Below are 26,802 nucleotides of genomic sequence, written 5' to 3'. Positions count from 1 at the left end.
GCCCAGGTTATATTAATCCTGTGCTATAAAACAAACCAAAGAAAGTAAACCCAGGTTATATTAATCCTGTGCTATAAAACAAACCAAAGAAAGTAAACCCAGGTTATATTAATCCTGTGCTATAAAACAAACCAAAGAAATTAAGCCCAGGTTATATTAATCCTGTGCTATAAAACAAACCAAAGAAATTAAACCCAGGTTATATTAATCCTGTGCTATAAAACAAACCATTAAAACCAGAAACCCAGATTACATTTAGCCTGTTTTATTAAACAAACTATAGAAATAAGCCCAAATTATATTAACCCGTGATATAATACAAACCATAGAAATAAGACCAGGTTTTCTTCTTCTGGAGCTAAAAAATGAACTGTACAAATGGGTTAACTACAAGTGTTTTGATTTGCAATGGGTGGGACCAATTTCATGAGAAAAAAACGTCAGACCGTCACTTCTCGATATTTCCCAGACTGTGAAGACAAGCTGTAGTCTAAGCAGGTTTCAGGTGGTTGCTAGGAATGAAAAACAGTGGCAGTAGCTCTATACCAGGATTCTTTACTGAAAGAGTCACTGTAAACTTGCTACAAAGCAAAATATTTCATTGCTATCTTTGCTTGTATGTCTATTTTTGCCAAATTTTTTCCATATTTTGAAGACCTGAAATAACTTGTATTATTATTTGTATATTGTATATTATTTGTATATTGTATGAGAACTGTATGACAAATGGATTAATAGACATGGTCGAAAATTATTCAGAATATAGTGCAGTTACATTGACTTTTTGTAAGTTGTGTAACAAATTTCTGAATTTTAAGAACGTCCATCAAAGTTACACTTACATGTTAACGTTTGTAGCAAACTTTAAATGAAAAATATGAACTATGTTTATGTCTATACAAGCTTCAACTGTCTGTGTTTAATCTAAAATGACGGAAAACCCCCGTCGGTCTCATACTACCATACTACTGGAATAGCGGCCGTTACTGTTTGTTTGTATGCTATCTTGCTTTTTAGACCTTCAAGGCCTGAACTGAAGGCCACAATTTCATCCATGACTTACTCATCCTCCATCCTCCATGTCTGTATGTGATAATAACAGCGATTGCAGCTCAGCTGCGGGCGGCGGAGAGAAAAACAGCAGGCCGCAGGGCTCCACAGAGGCTAATCCAGGCGCTTAATACAGCACACATACACATCTCTTCACCTTGACTGTCACATGCACAGTTCGCTTCACCTCACAAATCCCACCTACAGACTCATCCCTCTCACACTTTCTCTGTTCTGCTCTTCCTCTCCTCTGCTGGAGCCCCAGATAAACGCTCTACTGTCATCTCTCGGGTTTCTCCCTCTGCTCCGGCGTGTGTTTGTGTGCTGGGGGAGGTGCTCTCTCTGTCCAGCTGCTGTTCAGCAGATGTAAAGCCCCGTGCCTGACAGAAAACATTATTAATCAGGCAAATAGGAATCTAGCAATTGAAAAAAAAAAGACTGGCTTGGCTTTTGGCCTCAGTAACCGCTCAAATCTACATGTGGTACAGAAACCAACCAATCAGAACGAAGGCCTTTGAGGTCAGAGTCAGGGTCAGGCTTTGTGTGCAGTGGCTACTGCTGTGTGATCAGTTTGAGGATGAGGATCATAAGGATGTTTGGGCCTTTATTCTAGTCCTCATTGCTACATTACTGTACTGTACAGTATAGCACTGTGGAAAAGGCAGACGGCTCTTCGTTTATGCAGTTTCCAGGTGAAATTAAGCCTCAACAACTCAGTATAATGTCAGATGTGTTCCCTGTTTAGTGTGTCCACTCTATAAGGGCATCACAGTTTCCACACTTCCAAAGATCACTTCTGCATTTTCTGCTTCTTACAATCCTAGTAATCCCAAACCCATTCAGTGGTGTTGAGGTCTGGACTCCGGGGTGGCCAGTCCAGCGTTCAGCTTCTTTGTTTAATGTGTCCGTCTCCTTTTCTCAGTGCGGGCTTCTTGATCAGCCACACATCCTTTCAGACCCATATCACTCTAGCGTTGTGGTCTCTGACTCTTGCACAGTACTGGGCATGACTTTCATGATTATATCAACACAGTTATTTCCAAAAGTAGAGAAAATGAAAGGCAAAATTGTGTTGATACAGATTATTTTCAGGATAAATAAACATAATTAAGATGAAGGGTCACTTAAAAGGCCAATCTCCACACTAAAAGTCTGAAATCGGTTGTCAACCAGTGACATAATGACTTTATATGTCATTGACAAACTTAAGTTTAGACCTTTAAGGTTAGACTTACAACATCTAGTCTCTAAAGGCTTAACTGATGTCATTTACCCATCATGGCACTTTGTGTAACAGTACATTTTCAAGGCTAAATAATTGGGAGCAAAGCAAAATTCAATGATACACTCAGACTGTGTGAAGTTTGATGTTGATAGAACTTTTATCTAGTAATATTTAAAATGGAACTATGACGACTGTCTATATCAGAGGTCCTTTGTTTTGTGCTCTTTAGTATTTAATTGAAGTCAATGAGTCTGAACTGCCAATGGCAATGAGTGTAACTACTTGGCCATGTGATGGTCACATACCAGTGACTCAAACTGTATGACCAGAAACTGGACTGGAAGTCTAGATTTTAAGACTGCTGGTCTTTCCGTACATCTAAAATACCTGTATGTCCTTGAGCAAGACACCTAACCCCCAATTTCTCCCTGGGCAGCATGGATTGGGCTGCCCACCGCTCCGGGCAAGTGTGCTCACTGCCCTTTAGTGTGTGTGTATTCACTAGTGTGTATGTGGTGTTTCACTTCACGGATGGGTTAAATGAGGAGGTGGAATTCCCCGTTTGTGGGATTAAAAAAGTATCACTTAACTTAACCCTAAAAAATAATAAAAAAAAATCACTTGATTTTCATAAACTGTTATTGACAAAGCTTTGACTAAATATGTATAAGCTTAAGAACCATGTGTTAGCAGATTTTCCTCTTATACACGGCATTCCTGAGTCAACGAATAGGGAACGGAATTGGGATTCAAACTGCACTTTTTCATGGAATGGCTTTTTGAAAATAAGTTATTGCCAACAAATTATTTTATTGCCATTTTAAATTAAAACAAATTGAAAAAAGTTGAAAATGCTGACTATGAAGAATGAGTCCAATGTAAGTCATTAATTAACTGCTATTCATATTAATGAATTAGTAAACACTATGGTTATTTGACAATATGTTCTTCTTCTTTACCATCTGCTGTACTTTTGTCCTCAGTTTTTGAGATATCAACACCAAATCTACTCTGAAATGTTCTGTAATCGGGAATGAGTTTTGATTAGACTTTTTCAAACAATTATCATTAAATGACATTTTTTTTCTATTTGGGATGAATGGCCAAACAATTTTCATCCAATTCCACTACAACCAAATAGCAATATCCTTACAATGACTAGAGATACAACAGCACACAGTTATCAACACCTTAGCAACCACCTGGGAAATCCTTGCAACCACCGTCCTGAGAACCACAGCAACCTCTTAGCATCACCTAAATAATGTGCTGGCAACCTGTCAGCAAATACCTAACAAACCGCCAGGTATGAAGATAGAAACTGGTCAGCAACACACTAGCAACCACCTAAAACAACACAGTAACCATCCGGCAACACGCTAATAACTGCATGGGATCATTTCTGTTGGCCCATTCATTACGAAATGTACACATTTACATTTACATTCATGGCATTTGGCAGACGCTTTTATCCTGAGCGACTTACAATATTTGATTATTTTACACAGGTAGGCCAAGGTGGTGTTAGGAGTCTTGCCCAAGGCCTCTTGGGCACAATACGAAGTAAAAGACAATAGGCACTTTCAAATTAGGACAGAAACTGAAAAATGACAAAACTGGAGATACGAGTTAATTGCAATGCGTTTTAATGCAGGTAACTTAAACATCATGTGTGATGTAACTACATGCTGAAGATAAAAGGGTTGAGGTAATTAAAGGAGTGAGCGTGAAAGCAAGGGAGAGGGAAAAGAGGCACAGATGGAAAGCGAGGCCGAATGATTGAAGTGCACTGGGGATAAACACACAGAGAGAGAGAGGGAGAGAGGGAAAGAATGGTGGCATGAGTGGAAGCTGCTGGTGATTTGCAGCTTGGTCACATGATGGTCTTATCAGAGGATTACTGTTTTTAGTTCTCACTCTTTCGTCCCATTTCCACCTCCACACAGCGGTCAACAGGCCCCGCAGCTGCTTTGTTGAGCCGTTGCGTTACCTTTTTACTTCAATCAACTGAAGACTCTTAATAACTAACCACGCCACGCGGCATCTGCTGTAATTATGGTACTTACGTCGAACTCCTGGCCTTTTCAGCCCTTAAAGAGGCTGTTTGTCCCAACATTTCCACTCAGTGCACTTCAGCATTAGACCTGCTTTGGTAGAGCCGCACAACTGGACTATTTAACAGCAGCCTTTGCCTGTTATTCAGGGGCTGAAGCGGTCATCCTGTCCCTTTTTGCAGCTCAGGGTCAAACGTTTTATTCTGATGGAAGCAGTGGGTGCCAGTCAAGGCATGAGTGGTTAAGGTTAAAGCGCTAAGTCTGCTTTAGAGAGCTCTCTTGTGGTATGCGTTATTGGAAGCCAGCCAGTTGGGATGTGCATTTGCCTGCATTTGTCTTGTTTGGCAGTAATTGAATGTGGTCAGAGAGATGTGCAGATGGAGCAGGAAGGCCTTTTCCACATCTGGCCCACACACAGTCCCTGAACTCCCAGCAGACAGGCCAGTGTCACTGAACTCATTGACCTGTACACACCCAATCAGCAAACATCCATCTGTATTCAAAATAACATGAACTAGGAATGAACTACCAATTAAATCTAATGGGTATGTACCCATGGCACTAGTCACTAGGGGGCCCTCTGCCTCACTGACCAGTAGGGTCCAGTTGGCCTCTTCATTTCGCCTCAGGGGGATCCCTGCTGCCGTCTTAAGTGGGATTTTTTTACTTTATTTGCTCAAATGAAGCTTGTTGGGCTTCTTTTTCCAACTCGGGGTCAATCAACATAGATGAAATACATTCGGTCAATAGGCATCAGCAAGACTTCACCAAACATACTTCAAATGACAAAAGAGCTACAGAACATCGAGCTTCTGCTGAACATGGTGATGTAAATACACTGTTAGAGGATCCGTGCTGTGACACAAGCTGCCATACAACCATGTGGACCAATCACAGACCAGAAGGAGGCCTCAGAACAAACTGACACCTTGATTGGACATTCTGTTCAGCAAGTGGTCACACTTCAGCCCAAACACTGGCTTCACAAGCTGTAGTGACTAGTAAATCAGTGATATAAACACAGGCTACTTAGCCTTTAGACTTCTACAGCTCAACCAACAACCAGCTCCAAATCCAAACCAGCAAGAGAAAAGCAGGGCTTCCCAAACACTTCAGCGTAGGGTTTCTCTCATTTCCTTAAAGCTTTAAAGTAAACTACACTTGCAGGGCTGGCGTCCTGGACATGCATTAAGCCTGGTCTTCATAATCATCTGCTGCTTTAGCGCTGATTCTCCTCAGAACATCCAGACATTAAACAGACATTATACAGGCGTGAAAGGTTTGTTGTGGGTGATGCACAGCCATTGAAACTTTGGCTTTGATGTCCAAGCAACGCTCTCAAGCTTTCAGAAGACATTAAACCCAAAAACTGATCTTTGATCTGAAGTTTCAAAAGGGTTTGCTGGGAAGTGTCACATTTCACACCAGTTGAAGCCTCATTACACTGTTACAGTTCATTCGTAGACAAAGAACTGTGGCGTCAGGGGCTCTGCTGTGGTGTGTGTGTGTGTGTGTGTGTGTGTGTCTGTGTATGTGAGAAAACCATCACTGCTGGGCTTTAGTTACATTTAAGGATCATACGCCTTCAAAGAGGGGGGCAATTATTTATTATCACCCCACCCTCCTCCTAATTCTTCAGTGACATGAAGCTGAAGTCAGATATTCACCAGATTCTCTTTCGAATTTTCCCGTTCCACCTTAAATGGTGTAGTAGCTACGTTCTGGTGCTACAGGCGTCAGAACTGCTGGACTATTTAAGGTGGAACAGGAAAGTTAGCTAGCTAGCTACCAAGACATTAGCATGCTGTTAGAGATTATTGTGCTTCTTATGAAGAAAAAGACCAATAATTCACGGAAACGCCATTAAACTAAGATAAAACTAATTTTTAAAGGCGAAAATTCTCACAATTGTGGGTTTCTTTGGTCGCTCGCGTAGCCGTCTTGCCTGTTTTTCTTTTTTTCTCATATCACTCCGTTTGTAGTCTCTGAAAAACTACGCTAACTATGGGCCTTCATGATGGAGTAAGATGGCAGATTTAGAACTATTGAAACATTAAATGCTGGGAAGATGCAACGAAAAGCTTGAAATTATGTGTGGGATTGAAAATCCATTTAACTCCTGTTCTTGAAATAAAACAAACATTCAAAGAACCTCAAATAATCTGACCTACTAATATAATCAATGTCAGATTAGTTTAACCAGTTTACAGTACAGCACCTTTGGCCTAAATCTAGACCTGTTGAACATATGATCCCTTAGATCTAAGGTTGTTGCTGTAAATGAAATTATTACTGCTCATGATTTTGATGCTCTGTGCCTCACATAGACTAGAATACTTTGGTCTTAACTCTCTACTGCACACGTTATGACAGCAATATAAAAAAATAACATTTGTTCACTTTTCTTTCAGAAAACGGACCTGATTATTAAATATTAAAACTTTTTTTTTAAATAAGGTGTGTAGAGGTCATTTTGGTGTGCGTTGCCTAGAGGTTAGTGTAGTGGGTAACACCTCTGCCTTCTATGCGGCAGAAAGGGGTTCAATCCCCCTCCAGGGTAAGCGCCCTACACTGTACCAATAAGAGTCCTTGGGCAAGACTCCTAACACCACCTTCGCCTACCTGTGTAAAATGATCAAACTGTAAGTCGCTCTGGATAAGAGCGTCAGCCAAATGCCATAAATGTAGAGGCAACATTGTTTGACAGTGGGAAGAAATGATGTAGAGGCATGTTACCTGAAGAAGTGGCGCCTGGCTACATCCATTCCACTGTCACACATTGTTGCTTTTAAGCAACAAACATATTTCTGTAAATTCTAATACCAAAAAAAATGATACTGACTCTTAAAAAAGAGGTTTAAATGTGACCACTAAGTGTCCAGAATATGCTTTTTGTTGACATACTCAAACTGTTCCCTTTATTGTTAACCCTGTCATTGTAAAGCGAGGGAAATGGGCTTGTTGCCCTGAGGCAACATTGTGCAATAGTGTGTTACTGAAGCCACCCCCACAGGTTATTATGTACAAAGCCATCATTTAAACAGCTGGGCTGGAGGCATGATGATCGCTGGGGCAGTCATGGGGTGGAGGTTAAGGAATTGGCCCTTTAACTGGAAGGTCGCCGGTTCGATCCGCAGTGCTGACAGTCCATGACAATGAGCAAAACACCTAACCCCCAATTGCTCCCCGGGCACTGTGGATAGGGCTGCCCACCGCTTTGGGCAAGTGTGCTCACTGCCCCCTAGTGTGTATGTGGTGTTTCATGTCACGAATGGGTTAAACGCGGAGGTGGAATTTTCCCGGTTGTGGGATAAAAAAAATGTAATTTATAATCATCATATTCTTTTTCTTAAAATAAATTATCATTTGTATCTAACCCTTAAAATATAATGTGCCCCCTCATTAATGCAACCACACTCTGGACTCTGTTTTGACCTTTGTGTAAACACAACATTTAGTCACTCTCTCCCAGAACACGGGGGTCTCAAATCATGATCTAATCCCACGTGAAAACTGCGTTAGGCGTAATGTATTGTCGCGTCCTCCCACTGGCCAGGCTACCATAGGAGGGCAGGAGGTGTGGCCATGGAAAGTTGCCACGTGAAAAAGCTCTCAGGAGGCATCAGGAGACGAGACTTCAGTGTCGTCTTCAGAGAAAACTTAATGGTTTCTGTGAACTGAAAATACGTCTGCAACATATTGCAGCAATGCTTTTATTTAATTATTATGTTTTGGTAGGAAAAGGTTTAAAATCTTGAAATAGCTGCACTCTGTAGTTCTACAGTTACAGACTGTAGTCCATCTGTTTCTCTGATACTTTGCTACCCTGTTCTTCAGTGGTCAGGACCCCTATGGAGACCCTCACAGAGCAGGTACTATTTGGGTGGTGGTGTGTTAGTGTGTGTTGCGCTGGTCTGAGTGGATCAGACACAGCAGTGCTGGAATTTAAAGCAGTAACTCCAGTGAAATAGCCTTTCAAAAGAACAGTAACCATAAACATCTCAGAGTAAAATCGCGATGGAGGGGCAGTCTTTACCTGATGGTGATGATCTGGCCGAAGTCCAGCTCGTAGTTGTTGACCTGAGCGATGAAGATGGCGGCCACGGCCTCGTAGAGCGCCGTTCCGTCCATGTTAATGGTGGCTCCCACAGGCAGCACAAAGCGGATGATGCGGCGATCTATGTGATTGTTCTCCAGCAGGCACTTAAAGGTGATAGGCAGCGTGGCAGAGCTGGAACAACAGAAGGACGGACTGGTTAAAGAAGAAAGGAATCGTCTTGTCACATCCACGTTTATGACCTGTGGTTTGTTAGAGTTACTGTAATACAACGTCCAGTCATCTAGAGAGTGAATCAGCCCCTTTGCATCGGCTTTGATGCCACATTAAGATCATCAATCATTTCCGCTTTAGTTGGAGGCCACATCTGCTATTCTTCAACTTTATTCATGCTAATGGTCATTTCATTATAGAGCCACTACTTTGCTCTAACACTCTGTTCACTCTATATATCAGGGCTGAACAAAGCCTAGTATCTCCTAAAAGGTCAATTTACAGGAGACGGAAAACCTTTCTAACTTTTGATGGATGATAATGGAAAAACGATTACTTGCAAGTAATTTTCTCAATTTAAAGGGGATTTTTAGTCATGTTAAAAAAATGATAGACAGCAAAATTGGAGACGAGATTTTGTCCCTAGTGTCTGTCTATCTATCTATCTATCTATCTATCTATCTATCTATCTATCTATCTATCTATCTATCTATCTATCTATCTGTGTATGTATGTATATGTGCAGAATGCAAAACATGTAAACCATATTTTTAAAGGAAAATACTGCAAAGACAACATGATGTTGAAACTGAGAAATTTTATTGTTTTTTTAAAAATATATGCCCATTTCGAATTTGATGCCAACATCATGTAAAATGTATGCACATATGTAGAGATATAGAAGCGCATCACTGCTGTCGGAAGAAAATCTCGTATCTCCAAAATGGTCACTTTACAGGAGAAGGAAAAAACCTACTTTACTTTGAATGTAAGTCAATGGAACCGGACGTCTTTCCAAGTCATTTTGGTTTATTTCTTTTAGTCCATTAATCTTGAAATTTACACACAATGCAAAGTGCAACATGTAATTTCAAATCATGCCAAAAACTGAAAAACGACAAAAATGGAGATACAAGGTTTTCTTTTGGCAACAGCGATGTGCATCTACTAAAACAAGATGTGGACACATTGAACAGTTAAGAATAACTTTAAATACCAGATTAGTCTATGATTAGTTACTTGTGAAGTAAGAGCTAATAAATGTCACATCAGTGGAAGAGCCTATAAATGTCTCATGTTTTCTGATTGTTTAATTCTTCTTCTTCTTTCGGCTGCTCCCTTTAGGGGTCGCCACAGCGGATCATCTGCCTCCATCTTGCCCTATCCACTGCCTCCTCTACTTTCACACCAACCATCTCCATGTCCACCTTCACTACCTCCATAAACCTTCTCTGAGGTCTACCTCTTCTCCTTCTACCCAGCAGCTCCATCTCCAACATTCTTTGCCCAATATATCCACTATTCCTCCTCAACACATGTCCAAACCATCTCAACCTGGCCTCTCTGGCTTTATCTCCAAACTGCTCCACCTTCACCGTCCCTCTGATCTGCTCAGTTCTATTCTTGTCCATCCTTGTCACTCCCAACGAAAATCTCAGCATCTTCATCTCCGCCACCTCCAGCTCAGCCTCCTGTCTTTTAGACAGAGCCACAGTCTCCAAATCATACATCATAGCAGGACCACTACTGTCTTGTAAACCTTCCCTTTCACTCTTGCTACTATCCTTCTGTCACACATCAGCTCTGACACCCGTCTGCTCATTTCTAATCTTGTCCAGCCTTGTCACTCCCAACGAGAAGGTTCTGATTGTTTAATTAATTATTTAATATATTCATTTATGCTTTCGTTACTTTCAGCAGTGTCAGTTAATGAAGCCTGAAATGCTGGGGTGCTGTGGCCTGAGCACCACCGCAGTCCGTGTATGCATCCAGGACTGAAGTGCATCACTGATGACTGAATATGGAGTTGTTATGCTTGATATGTAAAATATGCTGTTGCATGTTTCCATCTAACAAAAAATATGCTTTGCGCTGTTCAGCCGGTCCCTTAATGACTAAAGCATCAGTGTTCTGCTTTTCTGAAACATGATGTTCAGACTGTTGATGTAGGTTTGGTTATAGTTTGGCTTTCAGGTGTGAGAAATTGTTGGTTTGGTCATTTTGGATGTTCCTTTCCTGAGAAATCAAGGAGAGAAAGTCAGCTATCCAATGAATGTCCACTTTATCCACACTGTCCAGAATGCTGCTTGTTTGTCAGGAAGAAACTGGCAATATTAACCATATGTGGTAGATCATTCGGGGGCACAGTGACGCGTTGGGTAGCGCTGTCACCTCACAGCAAGGAGGGTCTGGGTTCGATTCCCCGGCCGGGTGACCGGGGTCCTCTCTGTGTGGAGTTTGCATGTTCTCTCCGTGTCTGCGTGGGTTTCCTCCGGGTTCTCTGGTTTCCTCCCACAGTCCAAAGACATGCTGTCTGGCCAATTGGACATACTGAATTGCCCCTGGGTGTCTGTCTGTCTGTCTGTCTGCCCTGCGATGGACTGGTGACCTGTCCAGGGTGTATCCTGCCTTCTGCCTGATGACTGCTGGGATAGGCTCCAGCACCCCCGTGACGGAGAAGCGGCTTAGAAAATGGATGATAGATTATTCAGGACTTCTTTGCTTTACTTTTTCCGAAGTCGTGTTTCATAGCAAACAACATCACTCAGCCACCGCTTGATTCCAGCCGGGACGTTACTCATGATGATGCACTCTCAGTTGTGCTCTACTGCTTGAAAGGATGGATGAAAGTGAGGAGTGTACAGTAAACAGAGAAAGTTTTGCAACTGTGTTAACCCCTTAAAATCCCAGGCTGATTACATACCAAGGGTTATTATTCAGTAACCACAAGGACTTCAATGCAAACTGCTTAAGTTATTCTAAGATTTTATAATTGTGCAATAAAACCTTTTTGCCTTTTAACGGATCAAATACATGTTTTTTTTCCTGATGATTTCCGATTTGACTGGAAATTGAATGACTGAAAGGGTTTTTCTGTCTTTTGCATGTTTGGAATTCTTTCTAAGCCCTGCTCTACTTGACTTAGCTAGTCTTGAAGTTTGTACGTACGTCTTGCTTTGTTTTGTCATGTTCTACATGAATGAATCAGACATGAGAGGCAGCGCGTTACCATGGTTTTCCTGCAGAGTCTCTCCCTCTAACGCGTGTCACCGAGCTTGTTATTGCTTTTATAGCCGTGACCTCACTCTTCAGCACATCCTCTAATTGATGTTTGGTTTCTTGTGTGAGTCTGGAGCACCTTTACAGCTGTGTCTTAGTCACGCTTTACATCTGTAACTTTGGTCCTTATAGACGTCTTCTCTTTCGTGATCGTTTTTAAAGAAAATCACGGCTTTTAGTTACTCAGTTGTATCTGAACCCTGAGGTCAGTCTTTGGTCAGCTTATTTGTATGGCTTAGCTTCTTCTTGTTATAATGAACTTCATGCTGGGTTGTTATTTCTATCCATTCATTGGGTTCAAGTTGTTTTGTGTTCTACAGTGCCATTACTTCTGCATAGTTCAGGGTGACAGTGAAGGACTGTGTCGCATGGTGTGAGCAGAACCACCTGCAGCTCAATGTAACAAAGACAAAGGAACTGGTGGTGGACCTGAGGAGGGACAAGGCATCGGTGACCCCTGTGTCCATCAGGGTGGTCAGTGTGGACACTGTGGATGATTACAAATATCTGGGTGTGTATATTGACAATAAACTGGACTGGGCTAAGAACACTGACGCCCTCTACAGGAAGGGCCAAAGTCGTCTCTATTTTCTGAGGCGCCTGAGGTCCTTCAACATCTGCCGGACTATGCTCAGGATCTTCTATCAGTCTGTGGTGGCGAGTGCTGTCCTCTATGCTGTTGCATGCTGGGGAAGCAGGCTGAGGGTGGCAGATGCCAACAGACTCAAGAAGCTGATCCGCAAGGCTGGTGATGTTGTGGGTGTGGAGCTGGACTTGCTGACGGCCGTGTCGGAGAGGAGGACGCTGTCTAAGCTGCAGGCCATTATGAACAATGGCTCCCACCCACTCTACGACACGGTGATGAGACACAGGAGCTCAGTCAGCTCAAGACTCATTCTACCGAAATGACCACAGAGCAGCACAGGAGGTCATTCTTACCTGTGGCCATCAAACTCTATAACTCCTCCCTCAGTGTGTGATTCACAAAGTGTGGATCATCTGTGCTAAACTCAATACCAAACTGTTCATATGGGTAATAATAATAATAATGTATGCAATAATTTGAACTGCTTTATAGTAGATGACTCATATTTATTATCACAGTCACCGCCACTTTACTGTATTCATAAGAACTCAAATTTCGTGCACATATTGCAAATTTCTCTTTATCTTTGTTTTAAATTATTAAAGTGTTTATTCTTTCACATAAACGGTTGCAACTGTAACAACAACTACAATTTCCCTCTGGGATCAATAAAGGATTCTGATTCTGATTCTGATACAACACTGTTTAGGTTATTATTTCATCGCCCAGTGTGTTTAATTACATAACTGTGCATAACTGCATAACTCCGCGAGGAACTGTGCATTAAAACAACAAACCCTAGAAATTTGACCAGGGCTGCGCAAACTTTTGCGCAGGCTGTAAACAGAAATTTGCATCATCACTCTTGTCTTAGTGTAGGAGGCATAAAATTAGGTCATTTCTGAGACCTGAACTGCTTGAGTGTTTCTGTCTTTAAACACGTCTGTTTTTTTATTGCATATTTGTTCATCAAATAATAAGGCAGCACAAGTCTATTGTTCACACACTACATTGCTTCACAGAGGAACTTTGATGTGTTTTCATTGAAATATTTAGACATTATGTTTTGTTGTTGTTGTCATGTGACTGAGGCATAACAATTCTGTAGCACATTATAATAGCAGGCTCATATGAATAGCAAATTAATGTCATTTATTAATTTGCTATTTGAATCAATCATTGACTAATAGTTTGTTAGGAATTCCAAAATACTACTGTTGGATTTATTAACCATTTGCTTGTTGATGTGCAAATAATTAAAGCACTGGAAATTTCCATAACTGTACTGTATTTAATGTATTAAGTAATGCAATATATATTTATAAAAGTTAACTTCATAAAGGGGTCAATTACTTATTATTTATATGTGAAAAAGTATATAGTAACCCTTAGAATCCTAGATTTTGGGGGATTTTGGTTTTGGTATTTTGGGTCAATTACAATTGCAATTATAAAGTATTTACAAGAAACAGTCACACATGCTGCATATTGTTTTTTTTACATGTAAATGCAAACAGAAATTTGATATCTCTATGAATTTGGCTCATTTTTCATCCAAAAATTTTGTATTTTTTTTGCTTATAGAGATCTTGAAAACAAGTGGCACCTCAGATTCACTTTATTGGTCATTATGAGTAAAAATAAACAATAAGCATAAGCCGGACATGCTTTTTATTGATTTTCTGTCCTTCAGGCCGAGTGCATAAAATTCTGATACACAGCTTTATTTTTTAATGAAAACTTTGAGTTGCATATTTAATATCAGATGTTTTTCAAGACAAAGGTAAATATTTATTGTTACTTATCTGTTCATGTGTGTGATTTTAAGGGAAAGAGGGAAAGTGCACAGTGTAGTATATTTCAGTCGTTTTTACTTGTTTTTAGCTGTAAATTTCTAATTATCAGATTCTGAGTCAATCAGAGTCAATCAGATTCTGAGTCAATCAGAGTCAATCAGATTCTGAGTCAATCAGAGTCAATCAGATTCTGAGTCAATCAGACGACAGAAGTGAAAGTTGTAGGTCATACATGTGCAGTCAGCCATTTGAAAGGAGATTTAAATGGATGTAAACAGGTCTGAATGGTGGTTTTCTGAACTGGATTATTGACTGAATCACAGCGGAAACCTTCCCAAACTCACTCTGGACACAGGGTCCTGATGGTCAGAGTGATGTGTGAATTGTGTCACTGTTGTAACCACTTAATAATGATTAATTACGCTTTAAGAAACGTAGCGAGATTATAATTAACTCCTTAACTATCAAAACAACGCGAGTTGCTAAGTAACTATTTGTTTATGATTATGATTATGTTTTTTTATGCCACAAGTAGATGCCTAATGTTTTAACTTATATAATTTATGAATGATGAATTGTGGAAACAATTTGGTAACATCATCGGTTCGTGAGTTCTGAATCGGCATCGCTGCTGTCGTAATAAAACCTCGTATCGTAGAAGCAAAACACACACTTTACTTTTAATGTAAGTCAATGGAGCCACATTGTTTTGCAAGTCATTGGACTCGGCATTTTCAAACTATGTCAAAAACTGAATAACGACCACATTTTATTCATGTGGAAATTATGAACCCATTAGATTGACGTCAATTTTCTGAAAGCATAGCGTCCCCAAACTTTTGATGTGCCTTGGGTATCATAGTTACCTGGAGGAAGTTGCCAGGGAGATGAGCAGGGCCTGCAGGATCCCCCTGATATAGACTATGGGGCTTTTCTTGGTGATGAAGAAGTACATGCTGGGCAGGATGAAGAGGCCGTGGAGGATGAGACCCATCACCACGGTGATGGCGTAAAAGCCCAGCTTCTTCCCCATGTCTGACGGGTCGCTCATCTCCAGGATCTTTCCCGCCACCAGGAACACGATTCCAAACGGGAAATACCTGCGCCAGCACAAACAGGATGCTTTCTTTTTCCATTGAAATTGTAGCCCTGATCCTAATCTGAAGAAGCGTTCGCATCGTTTTCCTTAACAGATTCAAGCTGGACACATTATAGTTTAGCCCTTTAATACTGTTATAAGTTAAAAACCCATATCTTACATTTTCTTGTACTCTGACTTCTCTAAAGTTCGCTCATATCATGTAAATAGTTTTATGAGCCAACACAGTTTTTACACAACTATTTTTCAACAGAACTTAGAACTAAACGGGCTGTTTCTGTGCCTTTAAGACTGATGTATGTTCTGATTTGAGGCTCGGTGGCTGTATTGAGCATTCGCGGCTTAAACACTCCTTATAGCTTCAATGTGAATGGGCGGGGCTCGGATGCTCTAGGCTGATTGAGCAGTTGTATGTGTTTGTGTTGACATCACACCAACAGCAAATTCAAAACAGACCGTTTTCGCAGCTTGGTTTCCCCTATCTGGACCGTATGGACTGTATGGATATTAATAAGCCTGCAGTTTAAGTGATTTGGGCAGAAAGTGAGAGCACAGAAGATGCTGCGTAGTTTTAATCTGACCAGGCTGTGAATCCTCTAAGGAGAGTTTGGAGAAGATTGGGAAGGTTGAGTATGACTCGTAAAATCTGTGTTCAGATGACGTGGTCATGGTAAGGTGGTTCATCTCCATGTATAGTGGTGTGGATGAAGGACTCACCAGATGACGATGGCCACGATTTTCAGCACCGCCTCGTTCAGACTCTGGCAGAAGTTGACCAGCGCGCTGCCGTTAGGCCCCATCCTACCCAGCATAATGCCTGAACACAAAACTGATGTTAGTCCAGTTTCTTAACTTAAGCTTCATTAAATTAGCACTCTAGTCAAAATGAGGAATTTGTTGTAAACATGTCTACTAACATCCTCCCGTTGTGCCACCATGGTCTATACCAGGATTTGGCAACCCAAATGGTAAGAAGAGCCATTTTGTCCTTTCAACAAAAATCAAGTTCCAAAAGCCAGTTTCAGCAACCGAGGATCAGAACGCCAAGGCCCACGCCTTCGGACACTGCCCGATCCACAACGCACCGAACCCCTACTACTGCCCCTCCCATTGGTGGTGGGTCGATGGGAGGGGGGACTCATGTAGCTCCTTCGGGCTGGGCACGGCCGGGCACCATGAGTAAATGCCCGGCCACCAGACGCTCGCTGGCGAGCCCCTCCCCCAGGCCTGGCTCCAGGGTGGGGCCCCGGTAACCCTGATCCGGGCAGGGTACACAAATCCTGTTCTTGTCTTCTCATAGGGGTTATTATGGATCACACTTTGTCTGACCTGTCACCTAGGACCAGTTTGCCATGGGAGACCCTACCAGGAGCTTTTGCTCCAGACAACATAGCTCCTAAGATCATTCAAGCACGCAAACCCCTCCACCACGATAAGGTGGTGATCCAAGGAGAGGATTCTTGGGTCAAGACAAACACAAATCAAACCACCTTGGAAGCAACATTTTATATCCATTTTACCATTTTGGCTGTAACTATGTAACATGAATAGCCACTTTTCTTGCATCTCCAGCAGGAAACTTGTCTGTAAAAGCAGAACAGTTTCTCATAAAATGTAGCTCAACATATGAGGCTGAAGTCAGCTTCATATTCACCAGCAACTTGCTCAAATTTTCCCGATCCACCTTAATTGATACCTGGAACGCTGAACCTTGATGAAGGTGGAATGAGAAAATTTAGTTTACCGACTCTTCAGTCTTTTTCCTAAAACAGTTGAGTGACAGAGAATTTTATGTCTCACCCATTGTAGCGGAGAAGATGACGATGCCCAGTACGTTCATGCCTTCGCTGGTTCCAGGCAGTGTTCGGAACACCACATCCGGTGGAGGCGTCAGGTCCAGCTGGAAGTTCTGGACATCGGAACCATTATCGTCCTGTACATCATAGATGAGCGGCCGACGCGTGGTCGTCTCCGTCAGGCTGCTCACTGTGGTCTTGGGTGTCTTCATGATGGGGACACTGTTGGTGCGGTACTGAGGAAGAGGAGTGGAAGAACACAGGTTACTGAATATACCAGCTGCGGAAACCTCTGACCTCATCAAGATTCAACTTCCATTCATTAGATGATTCAGTGCATCAGCTTGAATTTTACCATAATTCGCCAAGTTACCATATTCTTTATGAAATCATTCAGTGCATCATGAATTTTCAAATTTGAAGTTTGAAAAGTTTGAATCACTGATACTCAGACCACACCAAGATTCACCTTGGTGGCATTCTTTAAGCAGTTTGTTCGCTTTTTGATTTGATTCTTTAGGAAATGATTCAGTGCATCATGAATTCTCAGCTATTACTATTTGAATGGGTTCCTTAGAAACTAAATAACTGCATCATGAACTCTTCAATTTCATCAGGTTTGGTAGGTGGTTGGTTAGTGTAGTGTGTAACATCTTTGCCTTCTACGCTGTAGACTGGGGTTCAATCCCCGCCTTGGTAAACGCAATACCAATAAAGGTCCTTGGGCAAGACTCCTAACACCGCCTTCACCTACCTGTGTAAAAAATAATCAAATTATAAGTTGTTCTGGATAAGAGTGTCTGCCAGATGCCATAAATGTAAAATAAACTTGATATTGACTTTTTGATATCATTCCATGTCTTGAATAAACTTAATAGCTAAAGATCTTCTCTGATAATCCTTCAGTTTTGCAGGTAATGTGGTCACCTTGCCAACATTTGCGTGGCTTCATGCTGACATTGGCCGTGTATTGCTATGAGGTGCAGAATGACATTTTTTCAATACAAACATGAAAATCCGCAGCATCATGTGCCAATAATTACAGGTCATAATGAGATATCAACATTATAGAAGCAATACGGTTTGATACAAGATGACACCAAGTTTTATATAAAACCAGCTAAGTTAGTTAGTGTTATATCCAAGTTTAACCAAAGGCTTTCCTGGAGAGCCCCATGAAGGCCTATTTGCATTAGCGATAAACAAATTTACCACAGTGCCCTTGCAAACACCCAACATTGTCACAACATTGTCCAGTTTCTTACAGCGTTGCTTTGAGATTGTCCAAAGATGGTGCTGTTTACATGGTCTCCACAAGGTTGTCAGAAAGTTGTCACAGCCTATTAAGTCAGCTATTACATTTTATCACACGCTTCTATAACCTAAGAATAGCTTGAATTGAGGACTTTGTAGTAGCCAAGGATTTTAAGGGGGTTAAGTAACGTTGGTATTTGTGGAGTTCCATGCGCAACGTAATGGAACTTGCACTACTTGGCCAAATTGTGACGCACATCTTAATCACTGATTTCAGATATTTCATTCAGTCTCATTGCCACAGGTGTATAAAATCAAGCACCTAGCCATGCAGCCTGCCTTTACACACATTTGTGAAAGAGGGCCTAAAGAGCCCACTGAATTCTAGCATAGTATTGTAATAGGATGCCACAATTTCTTCCCTCCTAGATATTCTACGATCAACTGTGAGTGGTATTGTTGAAATTAGGAACAACAGTAACTCTGACGTGCCACGAAGTGTCAGACCATGCAAAGTTACAGAGTGGGTTGGCGAGTGCTCAGGAGCGTAGTGCATAAAAGTCGCCAATACTCTGCTGATCAATAACTGCAAATTTCCACACTTCCTCCGGCATCAACATCAGCACAAAAACTGAGCTTCATGGAAGAGTTCCCATGGTCAAGTAGCTGCGTGGAAGCTTTACATGACCAAGCACAATGCCAAACATTGGGCAATTGGTGTAAAACTGGACTCTGGATCATTGCAAATGTGTTTCCACGTTTCTCTATCTGTCAGTCTGATGAAGGAGTCTGGGTTTGGCGGTTGCCAGGAGAACATTACTTGCCTGACTGCAATGTGCCAAGTGTAAAGTTTGGTGGAGGAGGGATAATGCTATGGGGTTATTTTTAAGGGATTGGTCTAGACTCCTTAGTTCCAGTGAAGGGAAATATTTATGCTTCAGCAGAACCAAGACATTCTGGACAAATACAAGCTTCCAACTTTGTGGGAACAGTTTAGGGAAGAACCTTTTCTGTTCCAGCATGACTGAGCCCTAGCGCACAAAGCAGCTCCATAAAGGCCTGGCTGGGTGAGTTTGGTGTGGAAGAGCTCACAGAGCCCTGACATCAACCCCATCAAACACCTTTAGAATGAACTAGAACAAGATTGCAAGCCAGGCCCTTCTGTCCAACATCAGTGTCTGACCTTACAAGCACTCCACTGAATGAATAGGCCATAATTCCCACCGGCACACCCCAAAGTCTTGTAGAAAGCTCCCCAGAAGCATGGTTAGAGCTGCAAAGGGGGACCAACTCCATATTAATGCCTATGGACTTTCTAACAAAAGAGAACTTAAAGAAGGGAATGAAAAAGGAAAAACAAGACCGGGGGTTGACAGGGTGTTAATTCAAAGAAAAACTAAATTTACCTTCAGCGTATTGACCGTACTCATTACCAGTTGAACAAGTTCTCTCCGTAATACAGTACCTTACACTGAAGTCTGACCTGTGTCATAAAGTAATGAAATTCACAAAAAAAGTTAAAAAAAAAGAAAGAAAAAGGCTTTCTGCTATGGGTTACTTATGTCGCCATGGTTACTGTGCAGTGTCAAATGTGCAGATCAGGCAGAGAAAGTGGAGTTTTTATAGCTTTTAAGTGCATTTGAATGATGAAATCTGACTGTGGTTAATGGTGGTCAAATTGATCGTGATATGTATAGTTGAATTGCCAGCATCTTTTACAAGCTGGTTGCAAAAACCAAGCAGAAAAGATGTAAATGGTGCATAGTTTGTTACTAGGATTGTAAACAACAGTAAATAGTAATAGATAGTAAACAAACGACAATCATAAAAATATTCATCATATACTAAAAATATCCTGATATGAACTTTTCCAGCCATGTGTCCCCACAAAAAGACCTTTCCAGTGAGCATGTAGGAGCACTTTGTGATTCTATAGTTACAGACTGTAGTCCATCTGTCCCTTTCGTCCTGATCTTCAATGGTCAGGACCCCCACAGAGCAGGTATTATTTGGGTGGCGGTTCCTGCTCAGCAAAGCATATGTTGTGCTGGATCACAGACAGCAGTGGTGCTGGAGGTTTGTAAACACCTCAGTGTCGCTGCTGGACCGAGGACCAAAAACATCCAGCCGACTGTGGGCAGCGTCTTGTGACCATTGATGAAGGACCAGAGGATGACCAACACAAACTGTGCAGCAGCAGATGAGCTGTCGTCTCTGACTTTACATCTACAAGGTGGACCGACAAGGCAGGAGTGTCTAATAGAGTGGACAGTGAGTGGACACAGTGTTTAAAACCTCCAGCAGCACTGCTGTGTCTGATCTATTCCTACACAGAAATGCAAGGCCTATTTCTCCACTCTTTCGTGTGCAGTACTTTTAAAGGGGTATTGTGAATTTGGGGCAGCTGCTGAGTGAGGAAGCACTTTCATCAGTGCACCTGACTGCACCTGAAAACGAACGTAGCAAGTGTCTAAACTCTTCAAAGGCTTTCAGAATTTAGGATTCAAACCACAAAGAAAAAGTCCTCACTTTAAGTACAAAACTTTTGTCTCACTCTCAAAAAAGTTTCTCAGCAGCTTCAAGGCCTTTGCCAGTCAAAGGTGAATACATATATATATATGAATAGACGTTATGAAAGTTATTGAAGTAAAAGCATTCAAAACTCATGGCCAAAATATCCTACCTGCTGAAAGGTGGCTTGAACCAGATTCTCTGGAAACATGTTCCTGTGTGGGGAAAAACACAATTAATACAATATTATTATCAACAAGAATACAAAAGCCATTCAACTGGCCAAAGTACAATAGCGATTCAACAAAATTAAAAAAAAATGTTCCTCCAAAACATATTGTCTTTTTAAAATAAACTTTGGGAACACATCAAAATCAAGGACCCGAATTCACAAAAGCTTTGCATATAAAATATAGACAGTGTATCTCAAGGTAAAGTACAAACCCATTTCCAAAAAAAGTTTTGCACAAACTCTGGAATGCTAATAAAAAAGAAAGCAGTGATTAATCAATAATTCTGTTTGAGGTGTATTAAACTAAACCCAGCACAAAAACACAATATTTGATGTTATACACTCCCTCCAAATTTTTGCTTCTCTCACTAATAGCTGTGATTCCATATGAGGGTTCCAGCTTAAATGTACTTTAGATGCCTGTGGCATCACTGTCAGTTGTTCCAGACCTGAAAGCAGAATTTTTGCCATTGTTCACAATTGTGCAGGTTACCCACTAATAACTCACCATACCATCACAGACACTACGTTTAACCTTTTTTGGATGGTCTTTTCTGTTTTGGCCCAGAGAAAATGTGAAAAGCTGACTCATCAGACCACAATACACATTTCCACTGAGCATCAGTGCATTCCGTATGAGCTCAAGCCCAGAGAAATAGGCAGTGTTTCTGGATGTTGTGGACATGACTTCCACCATGTATAGTATAGTTTTAACTTGCCTTTGTGGAAGCAGGAATGAACAGCGTTTATGGACAACAGTTTGTCAAAGTGCCAGCTTGGACAGCGTGAAGTAAAGACAAATACCAAGCTTACGGTGGTGAACATTAACAGTGGTGAACATTAATGGTGGTGAACATTAACGGTGGTGAACATGAACAGTGGTGTACATTAATAGTGGTGAACATTAACATTGGTGAACATTGACTTTCCCACATTGGGTGAAACTCTGATGTTGCTCTAGTTTAAACTCTGACATCTGAAGCCTGTAATGAGCTTTATTGTGTTTTAGTGTTTCAGTAAATTCATCAACTTGAAGCCTCAGTCTAAACCCTGGAGGAGGCTTTAGTCCAGTACGCTCCACTTTACTTAGAGCGGACAAATACAGCTTATGAGCTCTTATCGGTATTTATAATGCATTATGTTAACAATTCATAATACATAATGAACATGGCTATAACGTCTAATGCATTTTTATGAATATTTATAGCCATATTTATGATGCCTTATGAATGCATTATAGCATGTTATGAATGTGTTTATAGATGCCTACATAGGTGACATTCATATAAAATGTTACTGAAATTTCTTCTCAAAACCCACAAAGAACAAACAGATAACACCAGAATCTGCACACGCTCAAGAGCACAGAGGTGTGAATAATTCCGTGGTTTAAAAACACGTCATGAATCTGATCTAGGCTTTTTCTCAGGGAACAAATTTAAGAAAAAAATGAGGAACGTGTCGGGGGATGAGGCCCATTTTTCTTAAATGTCTTCTTAAGTAACGTCTTAAGAAAATGGTGATGATTTTCTGTTTCTTCAGTAAAACATTACATCTTACAGCTCACTCTAACGGCCTCCAGATAATTCTGAATTTAATGGCATGTTATTTATTTGAGCTGATATCGCTCTTTAATCTGCTCTGTCCAGTGCATGAGGACAGCAAAATGGAGGAAAAACAAGAAAATCAAAATGAACATTTAAGTTATTTAAGCAAACGCTTGTATGATGGTGGAAGAAATAGCAATAGAAAAAAAACTCTTGGAAAATGTGGTAACTGTGGGAGGATCACTTTTAACGACTGCGTTTAGTGAAGCTCATTAGAAGTTACAGATTAAAATCTCTCAGTCTAAGACGAAGCGAACGACTATCGTAAGGCTAAGAATATAATGAAGTATAGCGCAAAACAGAATTCTTAAGGTTTCACATCCCATCTGATCTTAGACATCTGATTGTCTGTACTTATTTCCAAAGTATTCAATTAAGGGGGAAAAAATCACTGATTTTTTTTAAAGAAATTCAAGAAGTTCTGCTTCAACAGTCAAACATTTGTTAATACATTTATTAGTAAATTCATTTTTCAGTATGTATCAATGTCTGTGTTACCAGTAACAGCATTTTTCATAGGAAAACACTGAAAGTAAGGCAGCAAATGGCTTTCTGTGAAAGCAGAGAACCCTCAGTCCCTCACTTCAGCACAGAAAAGGGGATTCAAACACATTTTTCTCAACAATAAAAACATCCTCTGTCTGCGGGGGAACTGTCATGCTGTCAGTGCCGGTCCATCACTGTATTCAACTGTTGCACAGTCAATGCAAGTCCTTCACTGTATTCATTGTATTTGCGAATATGTGGCATGTAAGAGCTCTATTGATCTGCTCTGTTCATGTATAAATGTACAATGACAGTCTTGTAGGTCTACATTACTGGTGGAGACTGTAGATCATCTGTTGATGCAGAGCTTTTGCTGCCCGTCCTCTAGCCCTTCATTAGGGGTCAGTTTCTGACTACAGAGCTGCTCTTGGCTGGACATTTTTGGGTAGTTGGTAGAAGTAGAATGTAGGTGTTTTTAATAAGGTGATCAGTAAGTGGCAATGCAAGGTAGGCGTTTCTAACAAAGTGGCCAGTGAGTGGAAGTTTAAAGTAGGTGTTTCTAATAAAGTGGCCAGTGAGTGGAAGTTTAAAGTAGGTGTTTCTAATAAATTGGCCAGTGAGTGGAAGTTTAAAGTAGGTGTTTCTAATAAAGTGGCCAGTGAGTGACCACTCAAGGTAGGTGTTTCTAATAAAGTGGCCAGTCAACGTACATACAAGGTGTTTCCAATAAAGTGGCCAGTGAGTGGGCGTACAAGCTAGATGTTTCTAGTAAAGTGGCCAGGAAAGAAAACTCAAGGTAGGTGTTTCTAATAAAGTGGCCAGTCAATGTACATACAAGGTAAGTGTTTCCAATAAAGTGGCCAGTGAGCAGGCGTACAAGTTAGGTGTCTCTAATAAAATGTCCAGTGAGAGAACGTCTAAGGTTGGTGCTTCAATTTGTCAACAATCTTAACATCTGTAAACTGTGGTGTCTTTCCAAAATCTCTTAAATAAAATAGGATCACTACGTTTAATTCGTCAGGTTGTTCACAGACTACTTTAGACTATATGTAATATAGGAATGTCCTACACATCTGTCCAGCAATGTCCAGATACAAATCCAATACAGAATAGATTTATGGGTCATGTGGAGAGCAACTGGGTCACTGCCATGAAAATATTTATTCAGATATTTATTGGATTTTTCCTGTTCTCATCAAAACATTGCACTGAAGCATTTAATCAGATTTTTGGAGGGATCGTTCGGAGATCAGTGTTTGGCCACTCCACGCTCCCGCAGTGGTCAGGAGGTCTCTTTTAGATGTGATCTTCCACCATGTCCTTTAACTTTTTTTATCCATCCAAACAACTCAGGTTTGAAAATCCTATCATACTGAAATCCTTTCATATAATACGTCCTGACAGACGTATCCCATTCTGAGATCCCACAATGGCTCAGGCAGCTTCTATACATCCGTTTTATCCACTAAAGCCTGTAATCACATTTTATTGTATGTTAAAGGGGACATGCCTCCATTTCCAGGCCAATCTGCATAAAACTTTCTTTTATTGTTGTACTTGTTCCTCAAGAAAGCTTCATACAATTCAATGATGTCACTGAAATAAACTAAAGCATTATAAATAACCAGTAACACTAATTAATGCGATTAACATTGGCATTAAAAGTTATTAACTCTATAAGTTACTATAGTATATATTCCTAACCTGCTTGAACAGCAAATAATATATTCATTAGCAGTAAATAAAGTGATGGAGATACACTCACCGGCCACTTTATTAGGCACACCAGTTCAGTTGCTTGTTAACACAAATCAGCCAATCACACGGCCGCAAGTCAATGCATTTAGATAAGATAAGATAAGATAAGATAAGATAAGATAAGATAAGATAAGGGTTTATTGTCATTCTCATCACACATGGGGTGGAATGAAATAGTGAACTCAAGGTCCCAGTTAACTCCCAAGAACAAAAGTGACAATAAACAATAAATAGAAGGTGCAAATAACAGCAGCAGGAACCACAGCAGTATGAGTACGAGGTAGAAGGTGCACATCTTAATACTGGTGGTGTATAAAGTGCCTTGTATAGAGTGACATGTGTAGGGGTGATATAGTGGAGGGGTGATATAGTGGAGGCACTGGTTCAGTACAGCAGCAGAGATGAATAAGTGGACATGAAGTGCCATTGCAGTGACGTCTATGGGTAACGGATGGGTGGGGTCCTTCATGATGCCAGTGGCCCTTTTCCTGCATCTGGAGGTGGAAATGTCCATGAAGAATTTCTTCCAATGTTATGAAGAATTAAGACAGTTCTGAAGGCAAAAGGGGGTCCAAGCAGCTAATACATAATAAAGTACCTAATAAAGTGGCCAGTGAGTGTATATAACAATATGTTTTGTGGTAGTTAATATATAGATAAACATTGATGGTCCCACTTTATATTAAGTGTCTCTAATAACTGTGTAGTTACATCTTAACAACATATGCAATAATAATGTAATTACTAATGATTCAGTCACTGTTAGATGTGCATTAACTTCAGTTATATAGGTGCAATACAATTACAGGGTGGTGATTATAGGATGGTAATTAATGTGATGTGATTACGTTAGCTTGTTACAACACAGTTATTCCACAGTAATTATGTAAAACATATATGTAATATGTAAAAAAAAGACTTCTGATTTGTAGTGGATCAAAAAGAATATAGTAATAACATGAGGCTGAACTGAAGTTAACACACCTGTGTATTTACACAGGCTGTACTTCTGTGATCCATGTGTAACATTGCTTTAATCATTTGTAGTTACAGTGGTGTTACATGTGTTATTGATATGTAACTACACAGTTATTAGAGACACTTAATATAAAGCGGGACCACATTGATTAATGCTATGTTACTATTTCAGTTCATCTTGAATTTGAATTTGCATATTCATCAATTTACACAGCCCTATACTGTTATTATTACTAATTTGTTTGTGTAGTTAATACTGATGGCAATTGTGGACAAATGTATTTATTATTTATTTGAGGTTCATTTTGCAATAAATTGTTATTATATTGAATCTTTTTTTTCATAATTAGCAAAATTTGCTTGGATTCCTAATCATAAAATTTCCGAGTGACTGCAATTTTACAGTACAATTAAAAAAATGGTTCTTCAAGAGGTCTCTGGTGAAGGGAATGGTTCTATTTAGAACTGTGAATTCTCTATGGAACTGTTTAATGCTTAACTGGTTCCTTGCATGGTGAAACGGTTCTGTGTAGAACTCATGGTTCTATGAGTACTAATCATGATTGTATACAGAAATCATGGTTCTATGTAGAACCATTTCACACTTAAATGGTTCTTTGCTTGGTGAAGTTTCTTCTCATTGTTCTTCAGGTGGTTCTTAGATTGATGGAGAATGTGCTGTATATGGTTCTATATTAAACCCGTTTTGAAATAGTTCCATATAGAACCAAAAAGTGTTCTTCTAATGTTATGATATCAAGGTTGTGACAATAGAAGAACCCTTTCTGGTGCTATAATCACTTTAAAACAGGTTCTATAGAACTACGCTCAACACATTCTCCATCAATATGAAAAACCATTTGCGTGTGAAATAGTTTTATGCAGAACCATGAGTTCTATATACAGTCATGAGTAGAACTCACACAATATATAGAACCATTTCAGACTTAAATGGTTCTTTGCTTGGTGAAATTTCTTCGGATTGTTCTTCAGATGGTTCTTCAGCTTGATGGAGAATGTGTTCTATATGGTTCTATGTA

The 26,802-nt window shown here is 40.4% G+C and overlaps 1 protein-coding gene across 1 annotated transcript in view; it reads right to left on the bottom strand.

Annotated features, from left to right (window-relative positions):
- Nucleotides 1-26,802, bottom strand: part of slc1a7b (solute carrier family 1 member 7b) — a 90,006-nt gene that overhangs the window by 6,968 nt on the left and 56,236 nt on the right. The window contains exons 4-8 of the mRNA XM_017718725.2: nt 20,874-20,916; nt 16,941-17,172; nt 15,858-15,957; nt 14,908-15,141; nt 8,366-8,560 (exon numbers count right to left, since the gene is read on the bottom strand). Coding sequence (XP_017574214.1) covers nt 8,366-8,560; nt 14,908-15,141; nt 15,858-15,957; nt 16,941-17,172; nt 20,874-20,916 — 804 coding nt within the window. The remainder of the gene's footprint in view (nt 1-8,365; nt 8,561-14,907; nt 15,142-15,857; nt 15,958-16,940; nt 17,173-20,873; nt 20,917-26,802) is intronic.

This window comes from Pygocentrus nattereri, chromosome 9 (assembly GCF_015220715.1).
Source record: "Pygocentrus nattereri isolate fPygNat1 chromosome 9, fPygNat1.pri, whole genome shotgun sequence".
Lineage (NCBI taxonomy): Eukaryota > Metazoa > Chordata > Actinopteri > Characiformes > Serrasalmidae > Pygocentrus > Pygocentrus nattereri.
The sequence above is the reverse complement of the archived record's forward strand: the minus strand, read 5'-3'. Positions and strand labels throughout refer to the sequence as shown.